A 13,842-nucleotide genomic window follows, 5' to 3' on the forward strand; every position below is an offset into this window, starting at 1 on the left:
TTTTGACAGTCTGAAAGTGATGAAATCTATCAGACACAGGTACAGTAGATGACAGCACTGGCCCTCAAGTCAGGAGGACTGAGTTCAAATCCTGCCTGATAATGGACATGCCACTTAATCCCAATTGTTACCCCCATAGTCCCTACTTTGGTTCTCTTTAAACACTTATCTTCAATATTCTTTTTTGACACTTTAATGTGCATGTTCTAAGTGCCTATTTCTAATCTTACCTTAGTCTGTTTCAGTTATCATATCTATACATCTCTATTTCTGATTCTGATCTGGGAGTTTTAGATGCAGATTTTACAAGGTATTTACAAGTACCTCAAACTCAATATATTGAACACTTAGGATATTATTCTTTCCCTCTAAACCAGTTCCTCTTTACCTTCATTATTTCTATCTGTAGTGCCCCCATTTCTGCAGCTTCTAGTGTTCAGAACTTCATTTTCTTTTTTTTCTCTTCCATTTTACATCTAATTAGTTTTAGTCTTATAAATCCTATCTCTACTGGAAAACGAGTATTCCCATCAGTTGGGGAATGGTTGAATTAACACTAATTGTTTTGTAAGAAAGTAGGATTAGGATGATTTCAGAAAAGCCTGGATTTTCATGAATTGATGGTAAGTAACATAAGCTGAACAAGGAGAACATTGTACATAGTAGTAGAAAGATAATTTCATTATTAGCTGTGATAGCTTTGGCTCCTCTAAGCAATATTGTATTCCAAGACAATCCCAATAGACTTGGGATGGAAAACGCCATCTGCATCCAGTGAGAGATCTATGGAACTTAATGTTCTTCAAAGCATGATTTTTACCTTTGTTTGGTTGCTTGGTTTTTCTTTCTCATCCGCAACTGCCTTTTATTCTGATTTTTCTTTCACAAAATGATTAATGAGGAAATGTGTTTAAAATGACTATGCATGTATAATCTGGATCAGAATGACCACTGTCTTAGAGTGGGGGTATAAAAAGGAGGGAGAAAAATATTTGGAACTTAAAATCTTGTGCAAACTAATGTTGAAAACTCTCTTAATATGAAATGGAGAAATAAAATACTATTTATTTTTTAAGTGATAAAAAAAAAAAATCCTATCTCTGAAACAGCTTGCAAATACATTCCTTATGTTCACAGCCACCTTCATAGGCCCTCACCAACTCACTCTAACCCATTGTTTATAATTTTGCTAAAACATTTCCTTGTGCATAGACTTTGGCTGCCTCAAGTTTTTAGTGATTCTCTCTAACCCCAAAGTTCAACCTTGTATGTTTGGCATTTGAGGCTACACTGAACTTGTCAATCTTACTTTTCCAGCATTCTCTGGCATGCCGGACTCCAGAATTCTCTGGAAGTTCCTCTTGTACTTTTACTAATGCTGTTTCCTATGCCTAGATTATCTGCCCTTTTTCCTGTTATAATCCTATACAGAATTTCTTGACAAATTCAAATGCCACCTTTCCTAGACAAATTCTCTGATCCTGATTCTCATTTCCACCTCTTTGCTGGATGCTCTTCCCTTTAGCCCTAATTCTATAGAACTTTGTTTCAAGCATATGAAATAAATGCAACTTGAATTCTCTTTTTGATCCTACCTATATGACCACAGGCAAAACACTAAAACTTCTCTCAGTCTATTTCTTCCTTTTCAATCAGAGCAATTTACCTCAGAGGGTTGTTATGAATCCTCAGATTCATATTAAGCACTTTGCAAACATCCAAGTATATTATATGGCAACTTCTTCACAGATTATAGTTATGTAGTTCTCTGTCCTACAAGGCCAAGTGATGACTCACTTAACCTTGATTACATTTCCCAATGCCCAATGCTCTGTGCACAACACAAGAAACAAATGACAGGTGCTGAAAGTCTGAAAAGGAATAAAGAAACGAGGGACAATGAATATGGCCAAACTGGATTAATTTTTTTAAAGGTCAAATCCATAGCCACAGTTTCTTATTAAAGTTTCTTATTTATTTGGAGGATGGGCAGCAAGGGAAGAAATCCTTGAATCCTCAATAAAAATGTATTCATATTCACCAATCACACTGAAATATGTTTCAACATACTGAAACAGCATTTCATTTGTACTGCGGGGAAATGAGGATTATTTCTAGTTAGCTTGGAAAGCTATCCTGGCTCAAAAAAGAGAACTGCTCATATTTCCCCAAAGGAGCAAGGAAACCCAAACCTTTTCTTCTCTGAATTGTGATAACCATATTCCTCAGGACCTATGTTACCCTCCCCCCACCTCCTTTAGTGGTATAGCAGGAAATCCTTTTAATTATTAGAAAAACTAGCTTTTGAGACACAGCCTATCACCCCCCTCCCAATATCAGTATCTTTACTTCTACAATCTATTTGCCAAAATGAGACCATGAAATCTTCCAAAATAGTTCCTTTCTTGTATATTTATACATATATAAAGGTGAATGGTAAACTCCTTTCCAGGCATTATCAGAATCAGAGCCCTCTTCTATGCTTCAACCAACTATTCTTTGGGAAGTTTTACTTTCGTAACTGAAACCAATCCTAGGGAAAGCTACCTAGGCCTCTCTTCATTAGCCTTGATGGGATTAAGGTTGAGGTGTTTTGCCCAATACACTTTATTTTACAGTGAAAGAGTTCCAATTAAGAGGAAACTTTCCACATTTTCTTGTTCAAAGAATATTCCTCAGGATGGAGTCTGTCAGGACTCTTAAGAACAAGCTCTAACCAAACATTTTTCTGCATTAAACGTATTTAGTGGTGCACAAGACTCTCACTCTCTCATATGGATGGATTCTCTGATATTTAAAGCAGCAACTCTGATGGAACCTTTGCTCATAGTCACCACGTTCAAAGATTTCTCTCCTGTATGGATTCTCTGGTGACGAACAAGAGCTGAGCTATACCTGAAGGCTTTTCCACACTCACTACATTCATAGGGATTCTCCCCCGTATGAATTCTCTGATGCTGAATAAGACCTGAGCTATAAGTGAATCTTCCACCACATTCCCTACATTCATAAGGTTTCTCTCCTGTGTGGATTCTCTGATGCTGATAAAGATGAGAACTCTGACTAAAGGCTTTCCCACATTCATTACATTCATAGGGCTTCTCTCCAGTATGAATTCTTTGATGATGAATAAGAGTTGAACTCCGACTGAATGCTTTTCCACATTCATTACATTCATAAGGTTTTTCCCCAGTATGTATTCTCTGATGATGAGTAAGGGTTGAACTCCAACTAAAAGTTTTTCCACACTCATTACATTCATAGGGCTTCTCTCCAGTATGGATTCTCCTATGTAGAATAAGGGCAGAGCTACAACTGAAGGTTTTCCCACAGTCGTTACATTCATAAGGTTTCTCTCCAGTGTGAATTCTCTGGTGCTGAATAAGGTGTGAGCTCTGACTGAAGGCTTTCCCACATTCATTACATTCATAGGGCTTTTCCCCTGTATGGATTCTCTGATGCTGAATGAGGTCTGAAGTTCGATTAAAGCTTTTACCACATTCATCACACTTATGGGGTTTATCTCCCATAGAACCTCTTTGATGTATAACAAGATTTGGGTTAAGACTAAAACTATTCCCAAATTCTTTGTACTGTTGGACTCTCTCACCTGTGGGGCTTTTCTGATCCTCAACTATTACTTGTCTAAGATCTCCCATCTTTCTCCTCAATCTTCCCTCCATGGAGTTTCCCAGCTGCCTCTCTAAATCATCTTGCCATTCACAAGTTTCTTCAAATTTGAGACTTGAAGGAACATCTTTTTGAAATCTTCCCAGTATCACCCCATGTGATTCTGCAGCTTCAGAAATGTCTTGATCATTCCTAGTTCTGGTCTCACCATCTGACATAATAAACAGAAAACATTCTTTTTAGTGAAAAGAATGAAAACTTAAAAAGAAGAAAAGGAAATATCAGGTGTCAATATATGCAGGATCAGGAACATATATGGCTTTTATGTACATGTCAAAAAGTTTCACAAAAGAGATGGGGAGATAGGGCAAAACAGTGATATGGACATTCAGAGTTAAGGAAAATAAGGATGGTAAAGAATGCCAAAGTGCAGAAATATCCATATTAGCACACAAAACCAACCAAAAAATGGAACTGAATGGGCAGTAGGCTACACTAATGAAACTATTAGGTAGAGAAGCCAAGGGACAAATAGCCAAACTGGAAAAAAGAATGAAGAATCTCTCAAGTAAGATGTAGGAATAACCCAATAGAGGAATCACAAAGAATAAAGAAATGATTATGGGAGGCTGTATTGGAAAAATAGTTAATAAGTAGTAAAGAAAAGCTGTCACAAGGTCCTAGAGATAAAGAGATTTATAATAAGAAGCAGAAATGGGGAAACTGTACCAAGGAAGATCAAGCTTTACTGCAAAACCTGGTCTTTGGTTTGCTTGCAGTTTTCCATCCCATATATACAAAACAAAGGGGTGATAAAAGATAGTTATATCCATTTCTAAGGTTGGTTATAAAGGTGCACTAAACCTGTCAGGGTAGAAACCTCAATAATTTACATTCTGTATTTATTTTCATTTTACCATGAGTTTTTACAGGAAGTTTAATGCAAAGGAGACAATTATGAATGAGCTAATTAGCATTTTAGGTCTGTAAATTGTTTAAAGATTGAAACGAGGGTGACTGTGGATCCTTTACTCACCTATACAAGAGGCACTTTGGAGTCCCTGGCTTTCAGCTCTATTCAAATTCATGACCCATGGTTCTTCTTCTCCATCCAGATGAGAAATTATCTCAGGATTTGGGAATGGAAAGCCTGCCCATAAGGAAAGAAATTTGATAGCAAATTTGTGATGTTCAAATTGAGTTGTCCCAGGATTCAATCCTATTCTCATTATCTAAGCAAGCAGATGGAGAAAAATTTATATAGATACTGAGTGTATGTAATATTCTCTCAAGAATAAATTGAAGTAAGGTCAAGTTTATAATCTGGTCCTACAGAGGTTAAGTTTCTCTCTCTCTCTATTGGGAAGTCTTTAAGTAGAGACAATTATATTAGAAGCAGAACAAGATGACTTAGGTCTCCTATAGGCAACTGGATTTATGAGGAAAGTAAAAAATTAGCTGAAGCCTAATAATGTTCAGTGTATTTTCATATGGAAAGGATTCACCCTTCTCATTTTTAAAGGACTTTAGTATTTGACTTTTCTGGGAGGACCCTAAGATGAAAGATTAGAATTGGTACTAAATTAATCCTCTGTTTAATAAATTTCCAGTGGCTTGACAGCTACTTTTTTTTTTTTTCCAGAAAGACATTTCATACCTAGTGAAAATACATTCCCATAATTCTCCAGCATCACATCCCTGTAGAGGTCCCTCTGAGCAGGGTCCAGACGTTTCCATTCTTTCCGAATGAAATACACAGCTACATCCTCAAATGTCACCAGTTCCTGTAAAAACATGTTTCTCTATGTAATTCTAAAGTAATGGAATAATACTGTAAGCATTATGATGTGAGATACTGGGTAGAGTTCTAGATAGGGTAAAGTGAATATTAGTGAAATAAATCTAAAAAAGGAATCAAAAAAACACAAAATACAGAATTTTTGAACAGGAACCAAAATGGGATGTTACTTGATAGGAAATTTTCAATAAAAGATGGTCATCTTTAGGTAAGAGTGGGACAGATAAACCACAGCTTACCTGGGACTTGGCTTTCAGAAGTGCAGCTACCAACATCTGGTCTCCCAGGTTACCTTTACCAAGAGTAGCAGAAACTTTGGGAGGTGGTGAAGCTGGGGGGGAGGGTGGGAAGAAAAAGGAGGAAAAAAGAAGTAATGAATATATCTATTTTCCCCTGCTACTTCCCCAACCTAAATAAAGAAATTTATTGGGACCACATATCTCTTCCCACATATCTCACTTGTAATGAATTTTAAATCCTAAACTAGCTTTTATAAAGTACATACAGTGCACAAATGTGACTCTTCTATCCCTCAATTATCCTCATAAGTTTATTTCCACTCAATATTACTACTATCATTAGTGCTCCTTATGTCCTAACAAAAGATTAAGTTATATTACTTCCATTAGCCTTTTGTACTGCTTTTTCAACATATAGAGTAAAGCAATCATTTTTCTTATATCTCAAGAGGTAAGGAAATCCTGCTTTCACTTAGGTCCTTACAATGACTGTTTCCTGAACTGTTGGAGAGTAGGTACAAAGTCCAAAGAAAAAGCCCATGGATACTTAATTTTTATTAGGCCACCTGAACCATTTCATTTTTCTTCTTCTATTCTCTCCCCAGCCTGTTCTTTAGAGAAACCAGTTCAATGCTCCTTAGTATTCTTATCTTATTTCTGTCCTATCTCAAACTCTACCAAGTTCTCTGATTATCCCATTTGCCTCTCTTCCATTCCCAGTCAAAGAGGAAAGCTTCTTTTTTCTTTTGAAATGGAGTGGGCAGGACTGTATAAGGAGCAGGATTTGGTAGTGCTAATGATTCTCTTTTGATTCCAACTCCCTAATTTAACTAATTTAAATAGAAAAGATCAAGATCTCATAAAAAGAAGGCACTAGTAGAGAATTCTAACTAAAATACTTGCTGCTGAGACCTTCTCAACGCCCATTTTTGGAGGACTCCTTTATTCTGCATTGCCACTGTTCTCTATTTCACCATACTTCATCATACTGCATAAAGTTTTCTCTTGTAGGAATCAAGTTCCTCACCACTCTCAAGCAGGAGCTGAGGTTCCTGAGACACACAATCAGCTTGTGCTTCCATGGGATGCTCTGGAACTTCTGTCTTCTACCAGAGTATAATACACAAGGAATGTCTCTTTAATGACACTAGGAAAATAAAATTAAAAAAAAAAAAAAAAAAAAAAAAGAAGTTGTTTAAGGAAAGGCAATCACAGGAGAAGCCTCCAGAATACTTTGTTTATGTAATACTTTACATATATTTTACTATATTCTTATTTCATTTCAGCATAATTGTATAAGATAGGTATCATTTATTTTGCAAAAAAGAAATTTAAAAGGTCAGAGAGATTAAGTGATTACTTAAGGTTACACAACAGCCAAGTTACAGAGCAAGGAATAAAACTCAGCTGAATCCACTAGCAGAATATTATGTTTGGGTATCAATTTAAGGCACATCCACAGAAGGGCTTAAAAATCATGCCACATGATTATTAGTTGAAGGAAACGTGAATGCCTAGAGAAAACTTAAAGAGGAATAGACATATCTGAAGACTATTACAAGGAGTAAATTTTTTCTGTTTAAGCCTAGAGATTAGAACTAGGAGCAATGGGTAAATAAATGATGGGGAGGATGGGGGAGAGGAGGGATTTTAAAATTTGATGTATTGTAAAATTTCCTAACAATTAGAGCTATTCAAAAGTAGGACACACTGACTCAAAAGGATTAACTGGAGGTTTTCCAAGAAAAGACCAGATAACCACTTTTTAGTTATATTGTAGAGGGTATTTCTGTTCAGTTATCAACTGGGCTAAATTGCCTCTCCAATTTCTTCTAATTCTGAGAATGTGCGACTCTTCTAATTCAATATTATTTTTTACTATATCAACAATGTCAGGAAAAGGGTGGCTGCAAGTTGACTAGTATTTTTGGTTAAAATAAATTATTTGAAACTTAAAAAAGAACCTAAGGATAGTTACCTAGAAAAACTAACAATCTCCAGCTAATCCTTCTCTACTTGCTAGAAAGGAACTTAGCCTCTGGTCAATCCCTGCATCTGCTAGAAAGTTAAATAGCCTTTAAAAAGCGTTAGCCAATTATTTTATTATGTCTTTTTTGAAATTATCTGCTACTAATTAAGACCACTCTGAGATACCACTACACACCTGTCAGATTGGCTAAGATGACAGGAACAAATAATGATGAATGTTGGAGGGGATGTGGGGAAACTGGGACACTGATACATTGCTGGTGGAGTTGTGAAAGAATCCAGCCATTCTGGAGAGCAATCTGGAATTATGCCCAAAAAGTTATCAAACTGTGCATACCCTTTGACCCAGCAGCGCTACTACTGGGATTATATCCCAAAGAAATACTAAAGAGCGGAAAGAGACATATATGTGCCAAAATGTTTGTGGCAGCTCTTTTTGTTGTAGCTAGAAACTGGAAGATGAATGGATGTCCATCAGTTGGAGAATGGTTGGGTAAATTGTGGTATATGAAGGTTATGGAATATTATTGCTCTGTAAGAAATGACCAGCAGGAGGAATACAGAGAGGCTTGGAGAGACTTAGGTCAACTGATGCTGAGTGAAATGAGCAGAACCAGAAGATCACTGTACACTTCAACAACAATACTGTATGAGGATGTATTCTGATGGAGGTGGAAATCTTCAACATAAAGAAGATCCAACTCACTTCCAGTTGATCAATGATGGACAGAGGTAGCTACACCCAGAGAAGAAACACTGGGAGGGGAATGTAAATTGTTAGCACTAATATCTGTCTGCCCAGGTTACATGTACCTTCGGATTCTAATGTTTATTGTGCAACAAGAAAATGATATTCACACACATGTATTGTACCTAGACTATATTGTAACACATGTAAAATGTATGGGATTGCCTGTCATCGGGGGGAGGGAATAGAGGGAGGGGGGGTTAATTTGGAAAAATGAATACAAGGGATAATATTATAAAAATATATATATAATAAAAAATTAAAAAAAAAAAAAAAAAAAAGAAATTATCTGCTACTAAATGATATCTTCTCAATCTACCTATTCACTAAATCTATAAGTAACCAAGACTTAAGGGACTTTGTTAATGTGGCTTAGCAGTTGGAACTAGCTTTTCCTTAAAGAAAGGAGTTAAATCCTATAAGTAAAACTAAAAGTAAAAAGCAATCAATAGTAATTGATTTCTTTTTCAATTCCAAGCACCAAGAGGACTTGTGTGTTTCAGACAACTCCCACTTAAAATATTATTTATGAATAAAAAATCATAAACAACCTACTTGCTATTAAAAAACAAGTGTGTCTATGTATGAAGATGTGGAATTAAGTAAAAAATGAAAGTTTATATGAGATTAAGTAAAAACAAGGACACATTTAATATACATTGAAATGTAAAAAAAAAGTGATATCAATTGCTTAATTTCATGAGCTATTTTTCCTCATTAAGTTATTTTGGGTTATAACTTTAAAAACAACACCACTTTTCTAGGTTACACAAGAATTCTAACAGGTGTTATAATTAAGGGTTCAAAATTAAATTCTTCAGAGTTCCTATTTTTTCAGTTCATTAATTACCACTCCTGGTCCAAGGGCTAAAGAACCTTCCTTTAAAGTTTACCTTTGGATTCAAACCACCTTTTATAAGCCAACCATAAATAAAACATGACAGGATCTTTTCAGATTCCACAGGCAACAGCATTAGCCGTTTCTTCTCAGGCAAAAAGTTTTCTGAGAACTTTTGTTTGGTTGAGAAAGTCTTCCTTTAATCTTCCTTCTTCCTACATTGCAAATTTTTCAGTGTCAGAGTACTAGGTGATGCTAATAAATTGTGCCAGGGGCAGCTGTATTGGGAATGATTATTCTGAATTACTGTTCTAGTTATATCCCTATTAATTTCTTTCTACTTCTTTGTCAGAATAAAGATTCAATCTCCAAGAACCTCAAATTCCAGTTTGGAATGGTAGTTAAACCCTGAAAGAAGATTATTCCTAGATATTTTTATGCTACAACTCATTGCCTTTTGCCCTTATGCCCATGAGTCTTTTATTTTAATCCTAATATCTAGGACTGAGACCTGAAGCAGATTTGGCAGCCACCTCAGTGAAAAATAACCAAAACAATGAAATCTGGTTTCTGTCCCCTTCCTTTTTAATGAAGTAACAAACTTTTTACTTCTACATTACAACCTGCTAGCCCCCTAACATAGCATCAAAAGGAGGAAAAATATTCAGGAGATGATTTGATATCCACTTTACAGAATTCCTTTTAATATCCTAATTTAGACAGGTAGCTAGGACAACATCTCATATTTGCAAAATTATTTAAAGTCGGCAAAGTTCAAATATCTCATAGCATCTCTTTAAGTAGGAAGTATAAGGATTATTGCAGACATTTTCCAGATAAGGAAATTAGGGTTCTGACAGGCCAAAGGCCACATAGCCAGAAAATCTCAGGCAGAATCTAATTTTATTTTCTTGTCTTGTTTTCTTGACTCTACCCATCATGTTATTCTGATTCTCCAATACCAGTGAAGTATCATGCTAAAAAAATCTTCACCATAATAGGGGTGATGAACTCTAGCTTCCACACAGGACTAAAAGAGAAGGCAAACAAAACTAATCTTTGCTACCTGTCTGGTAACCTGCAGCCTGCTACGTTCTATTGCTCACTTCTATTTCTAAAACTACTCCAACATAAAAGATGTTAAATCTTTTAAAGAGGAGGGTCTGTGATGAAAGGAAATCAGGAACTGAGATACAAATCTAGAGATTTGAACATAGCAAAAACAATTACTTCAAGCTGAGAATCCCATTAAGACCTATACTCTACCTCAAAAAATCTTTATGGGGGATCAGAATACAGCCTCAAATACATCTACCAATCCCAATCCCAATACTTGAACATAGGGAGAATTAGATAGCAAGAACAGTACACAATACTTCCCTTTGACACCTTTCCCCTAGACAGATGTTAAGGGGCCAAAGCATCTGTCATGCTAAATTCAAAACCCAATCTTTTACCTGAAAATGTTCATTTTGTTTGGTATATATGCTGTATGAGAACTAAATTAAAGATCATGTTAATTTCATTTTTAACTAATAAGTCATTTAATAGTATCTAGTAGACATCAACTAATTTTAGTCATTTTGGAAAGGGGGGTATATTTTCAACTGACTCATTAAGCATCAGTTACACCTGTGTCATGTCAGGTTTTGTAGCTGTTCAGTAAGTGCCTTGTTAATTGAATTAGGGATTAGTTGGTATTGAAAAATTATGGTACAAAGACTGTTAGAGATGGGTTCCGTGTCCACCTTAGTTACAAAGAAATTCAATTCAACAAACATTTATTAATCACCTATTCTTTGCAAGGCACTGTACTAATTGCAGTGGATATTTCAAAGCCAAACCAATCTAGAATCCATGCCCTCCAGTAGCTTACAATCCTGGGGGAGAAGAAATACCAATATTTATACAGTTAAATTAAAAGTAAGGAAAGGAATAAGCACTTCTATAGCAACTACTATGTTTCGTGCCCTGAGCAAAGTTCTTTACAAATTTAGAATTTAATCATTTTATGAGAACTTGTTACCAGCTTTATGTAAAACAGGATTTCAACGAGTACTGGAATGGCAAATTCAGCAATCATCTTACTGTGCTCCTATGTAAAGTTACATTCAAGGCTTTTATCCAACAGTTTAAAAAGATCTCTTTTTGACTAACAGCTTTATAACCTCTTCCTCTGTTTTCTTCATTTAGAAATGAAGTTGGATTGGACAATCCAAAGAGTCTCCCTGCTGAGGACAAAACAGGCTCTAAGCCGAGCTGGGTCAGTCTTTTCTGGTTGTCTGATTGCCTCTCTCTCTCCTTCCCAAAGTACCAAAGGCCAGGTTGTTTAGCGAATGAATTCGCTATTCAATGCTGTGTTAAAACAAAATCTTTACTGATTAGAAAGGGAAAGCTGTCGGGCAAAGAATAGGATTTTGGAGATTCATTTTACACACGAGCAAAATCATAAAACAGAGTTTGCATTTGAAAAGAACTCTTCGACTTCTTTCGGATATAGAGATGTTTGTATATCAAAGAGGTTCCAGAGAGACTTGTAAATAACACAAGAATTTCTCTAAAGGATGTAAAATTCTGTTAATCATTAGTGTCTCAGGTTATCTCCTTTAACCTCTTTTAAGACAGGAATTTCCTGTTAATCACTGGTGTCTGGGGCTATCTCTTTTAACCTCATCACCCCTAAGCAATTATTATCATGACTCGGTTCTGTGGTCTCAAATAGTTTATGACAAAATGAAGCATTTTCCTAAATTACCATCTTCGAGTAAATGTGGAAAGAAATCAGGAGTTGCTAGAACCTTCCTTTCTGACATTTATTTGCTAACTGTGAGCTTCTTCAAGTCAAGTAGCTTCTCAAGATTCAATTTCTACATTGTTATCAATAATTTCCATTATTAATCCAGACTGGAATAATATTTGCTTAACTCACATCTCCCCAAAGGCCTTGGTGAACTCTGTAAATCTTAAAATGATTGCTACTACTACCAGTATGGACCTGTAAAATGATTATTATTGCTACCAGGATTGGAAGCTGCAAACTAATTGTTATTATAGCTCTTTAAACTGTTAAATGCTCCGGCTGGCTGTTATTTGATTGACATCTGAAAAGAGGCCCAAAGAAGGTATCACTTGGAAGGTTCATCGCACCCAGGCTCCTCTCCCCTAGCCCCACAGTTGCACAGGGGGAGGGCGGAGGAAGGCAGTGCGCACCAAGAGTTGGGGAAGGATGAAGAGGACAAAGAAAAAGAGGAGAGAAATAAGGGAGGGAAACGGGAGAGGAAGGGGGAAAGTAAAGAAAGTGGAGAGTGTAAGAGGGAAGGGGGAGAAAAAGATTATCATGAGATGAGGGGAGAAGGGAAAGGAAAACAGGGAACGAGAATTGGGGAAACGGCCAGATGCGCACCTACGGCGCAGGTTTGGGAAACCCCGCGTGCCCCTAAAAACGAAGGCTCTTCTTCCCCACCCCCTTATCCGCCCCTTCCCCTTCCCCCCCTCTCGCCTCTCCCCAGCCCTTCCTCCCTTCCCCAGGCCTTCTAGCTTCTCTGCACAATACCAACCCCACTCACTGGGAGCCCGTGGCAGTCCGAGGAGGAGAGATGAACACTCAATCGTGGACGCTGGGGATCAGAAGCAGGAGGACCGAGAAACAGGCAGAACCTTTCGAACTCCAGCCACGCACACCAGAAGGACAGAACAATGGCCGGAAACTCTCCAAATTTCCTTCCGGGTATTGCCTCTCGACCACTCTAGGAAATCCGGAAGTGTCCTCCTCCGTGCTCCGGCGCACTTGTGAGCTGGGAAGGGACTTAAGGCCTTAGTGGTTCCTTGCACTGGGCCATCCCCGACGTTCCCCTTGCTTAACCTCGGGCGTCGGAGAACCCCGAACCACTCCTGCAGCCAGCGGACTAGCAGGTTTCGCAGCTCGGCCTCTAATTCGTATCTCACGGGCCTGGCGGACCGAGTGGGCGAGCTGGACCTGTTGTTCCTCTCGTTGAACTTATTCTGCATAGAAGTTAATCCGTTCACTGCAAACCCTCTCCACCACCCCGCCCCAGCCTTCTCTATTACTACACGAGACCACGCCATCCTCCCAGTCCCTCACACTCCAAATTGATGAATTACCCTGGATTTTTCCCTCTCATTCCTTCCTCCCCGCTGTAACATACCAAGGCTTGTCTATTTCACATTTGCAACATTCTTGCATACACCCCCTTCTCCCCTCTGACATTGACCACGATTGTTTGGACACTCGTTATTTCATATCTGGATTTTTGTATTAGCGTACTGGGGAATATTTTCCTCACTCCCATCCATCCTCAATTCACTAGTGATTTTCTTAGAGAAGACCGACCATGTCCCAATTACTCCCTCCATACTCAACCTCTTGCTTCCAGGACTAAGTATAAAATCTTTTCAGCTTAGCAAAGCTCTTGATGCCTGGGATCTACTTCGTATCTGGGACATCTCACTCCCCTCCACTTAGATTGTGATCCAAAGACAGTGATTCCTTGCTCTTCTTTGCAGAGGACGTTCTCTGTCTTAGACCTTCATTTCTTCTTCCACACTATGCTTATGGACTCAATTTCTATGCTGATGATTC

General features: G+C 37.5%; 1 protein-coding gene across 2 annotated transcripts; it reads right to left on the bottom strand.

Annotated features, from left to right (window-relative positions):
- Positions 1-1,037: 1,037 nt before the first annotated feature.
- On the bottom strand, positions 1,038-12,980 carry ZNF3 (zinc finger protein 3). 2 transcript variants are annotated; one of them, XM_074311554.1, is made up of 6 exons: positions 12,809-12,980; positions 6,695-6,814; positions 5,668-5,759; positions 5,288-5,414; positions 4,667-4,780; positions 1,038-3,841 (listed from the first exon to the last, which is right to left on the bottom strand). In XM_074311554.1, the coding sequence occupies exons 2-6, from the start codon at positions 6,747-6,749 to the stop codon at positions 2,763-2,765; spliced, it is 1,467 nt and encodes a 488-aa protein (XP_074167655.1). In that variant the 5' UTR covers positions 6,750-6,814; positions 12,809-12,980; the 3' UTR covers positions 1,038-2,762. The 2 variants fall into 2 exon arrangements, with proteins under 2 accessions (XP_074167655.1, XP_074167656.1); XM_074311555.1 differs by having other exon boundaries at positions 12,800-12,980.
- Positions 12,981-13,842: the final 862 nt, after the last annotated feature.

The sequence above is a fragment of the Sminthopsis crassicaudata genome, chromosome 4, assembly GCF_048593235.1.
Source record: "Sminthopsis crassicaudata isolate SCR6 chromosome 4, ASM4859323v1, whole genome shotgun sequence".
Lineage (NCBI taxonomy): Eukaryota > Metazoa > Chordata > Mammalia > Dasyuromorphia > Dasyuridae > Sminthopsis > Sminthopsis crassicaudata.

Excerpts from the sequence above, each read along its gene's own strand:
- ZNF3 (XM_074311554.1), bottom strand. The coding sequence starts at position 6,749 with ATGGAAGCACAAGCTGATTGTGTGTCTCAGGAACCTCAGCTCCTGCTT. Across the intron at positions 4,781-5,287 it reads TGGGAATGTATTTTCACTAG|GCTTTCCATTCCCAAATCCT; the intron begins GTATGAAATGTC and ends CCTTATGGGCAG. Across the intron at positions 3,842-4,666 it reads CCAAAGTGCCTCTTGTATAG|ATGGTGAGACCAGAACTAGG; the intron begins GTGAGTAAAGGA and ends TTATTATGTCAG.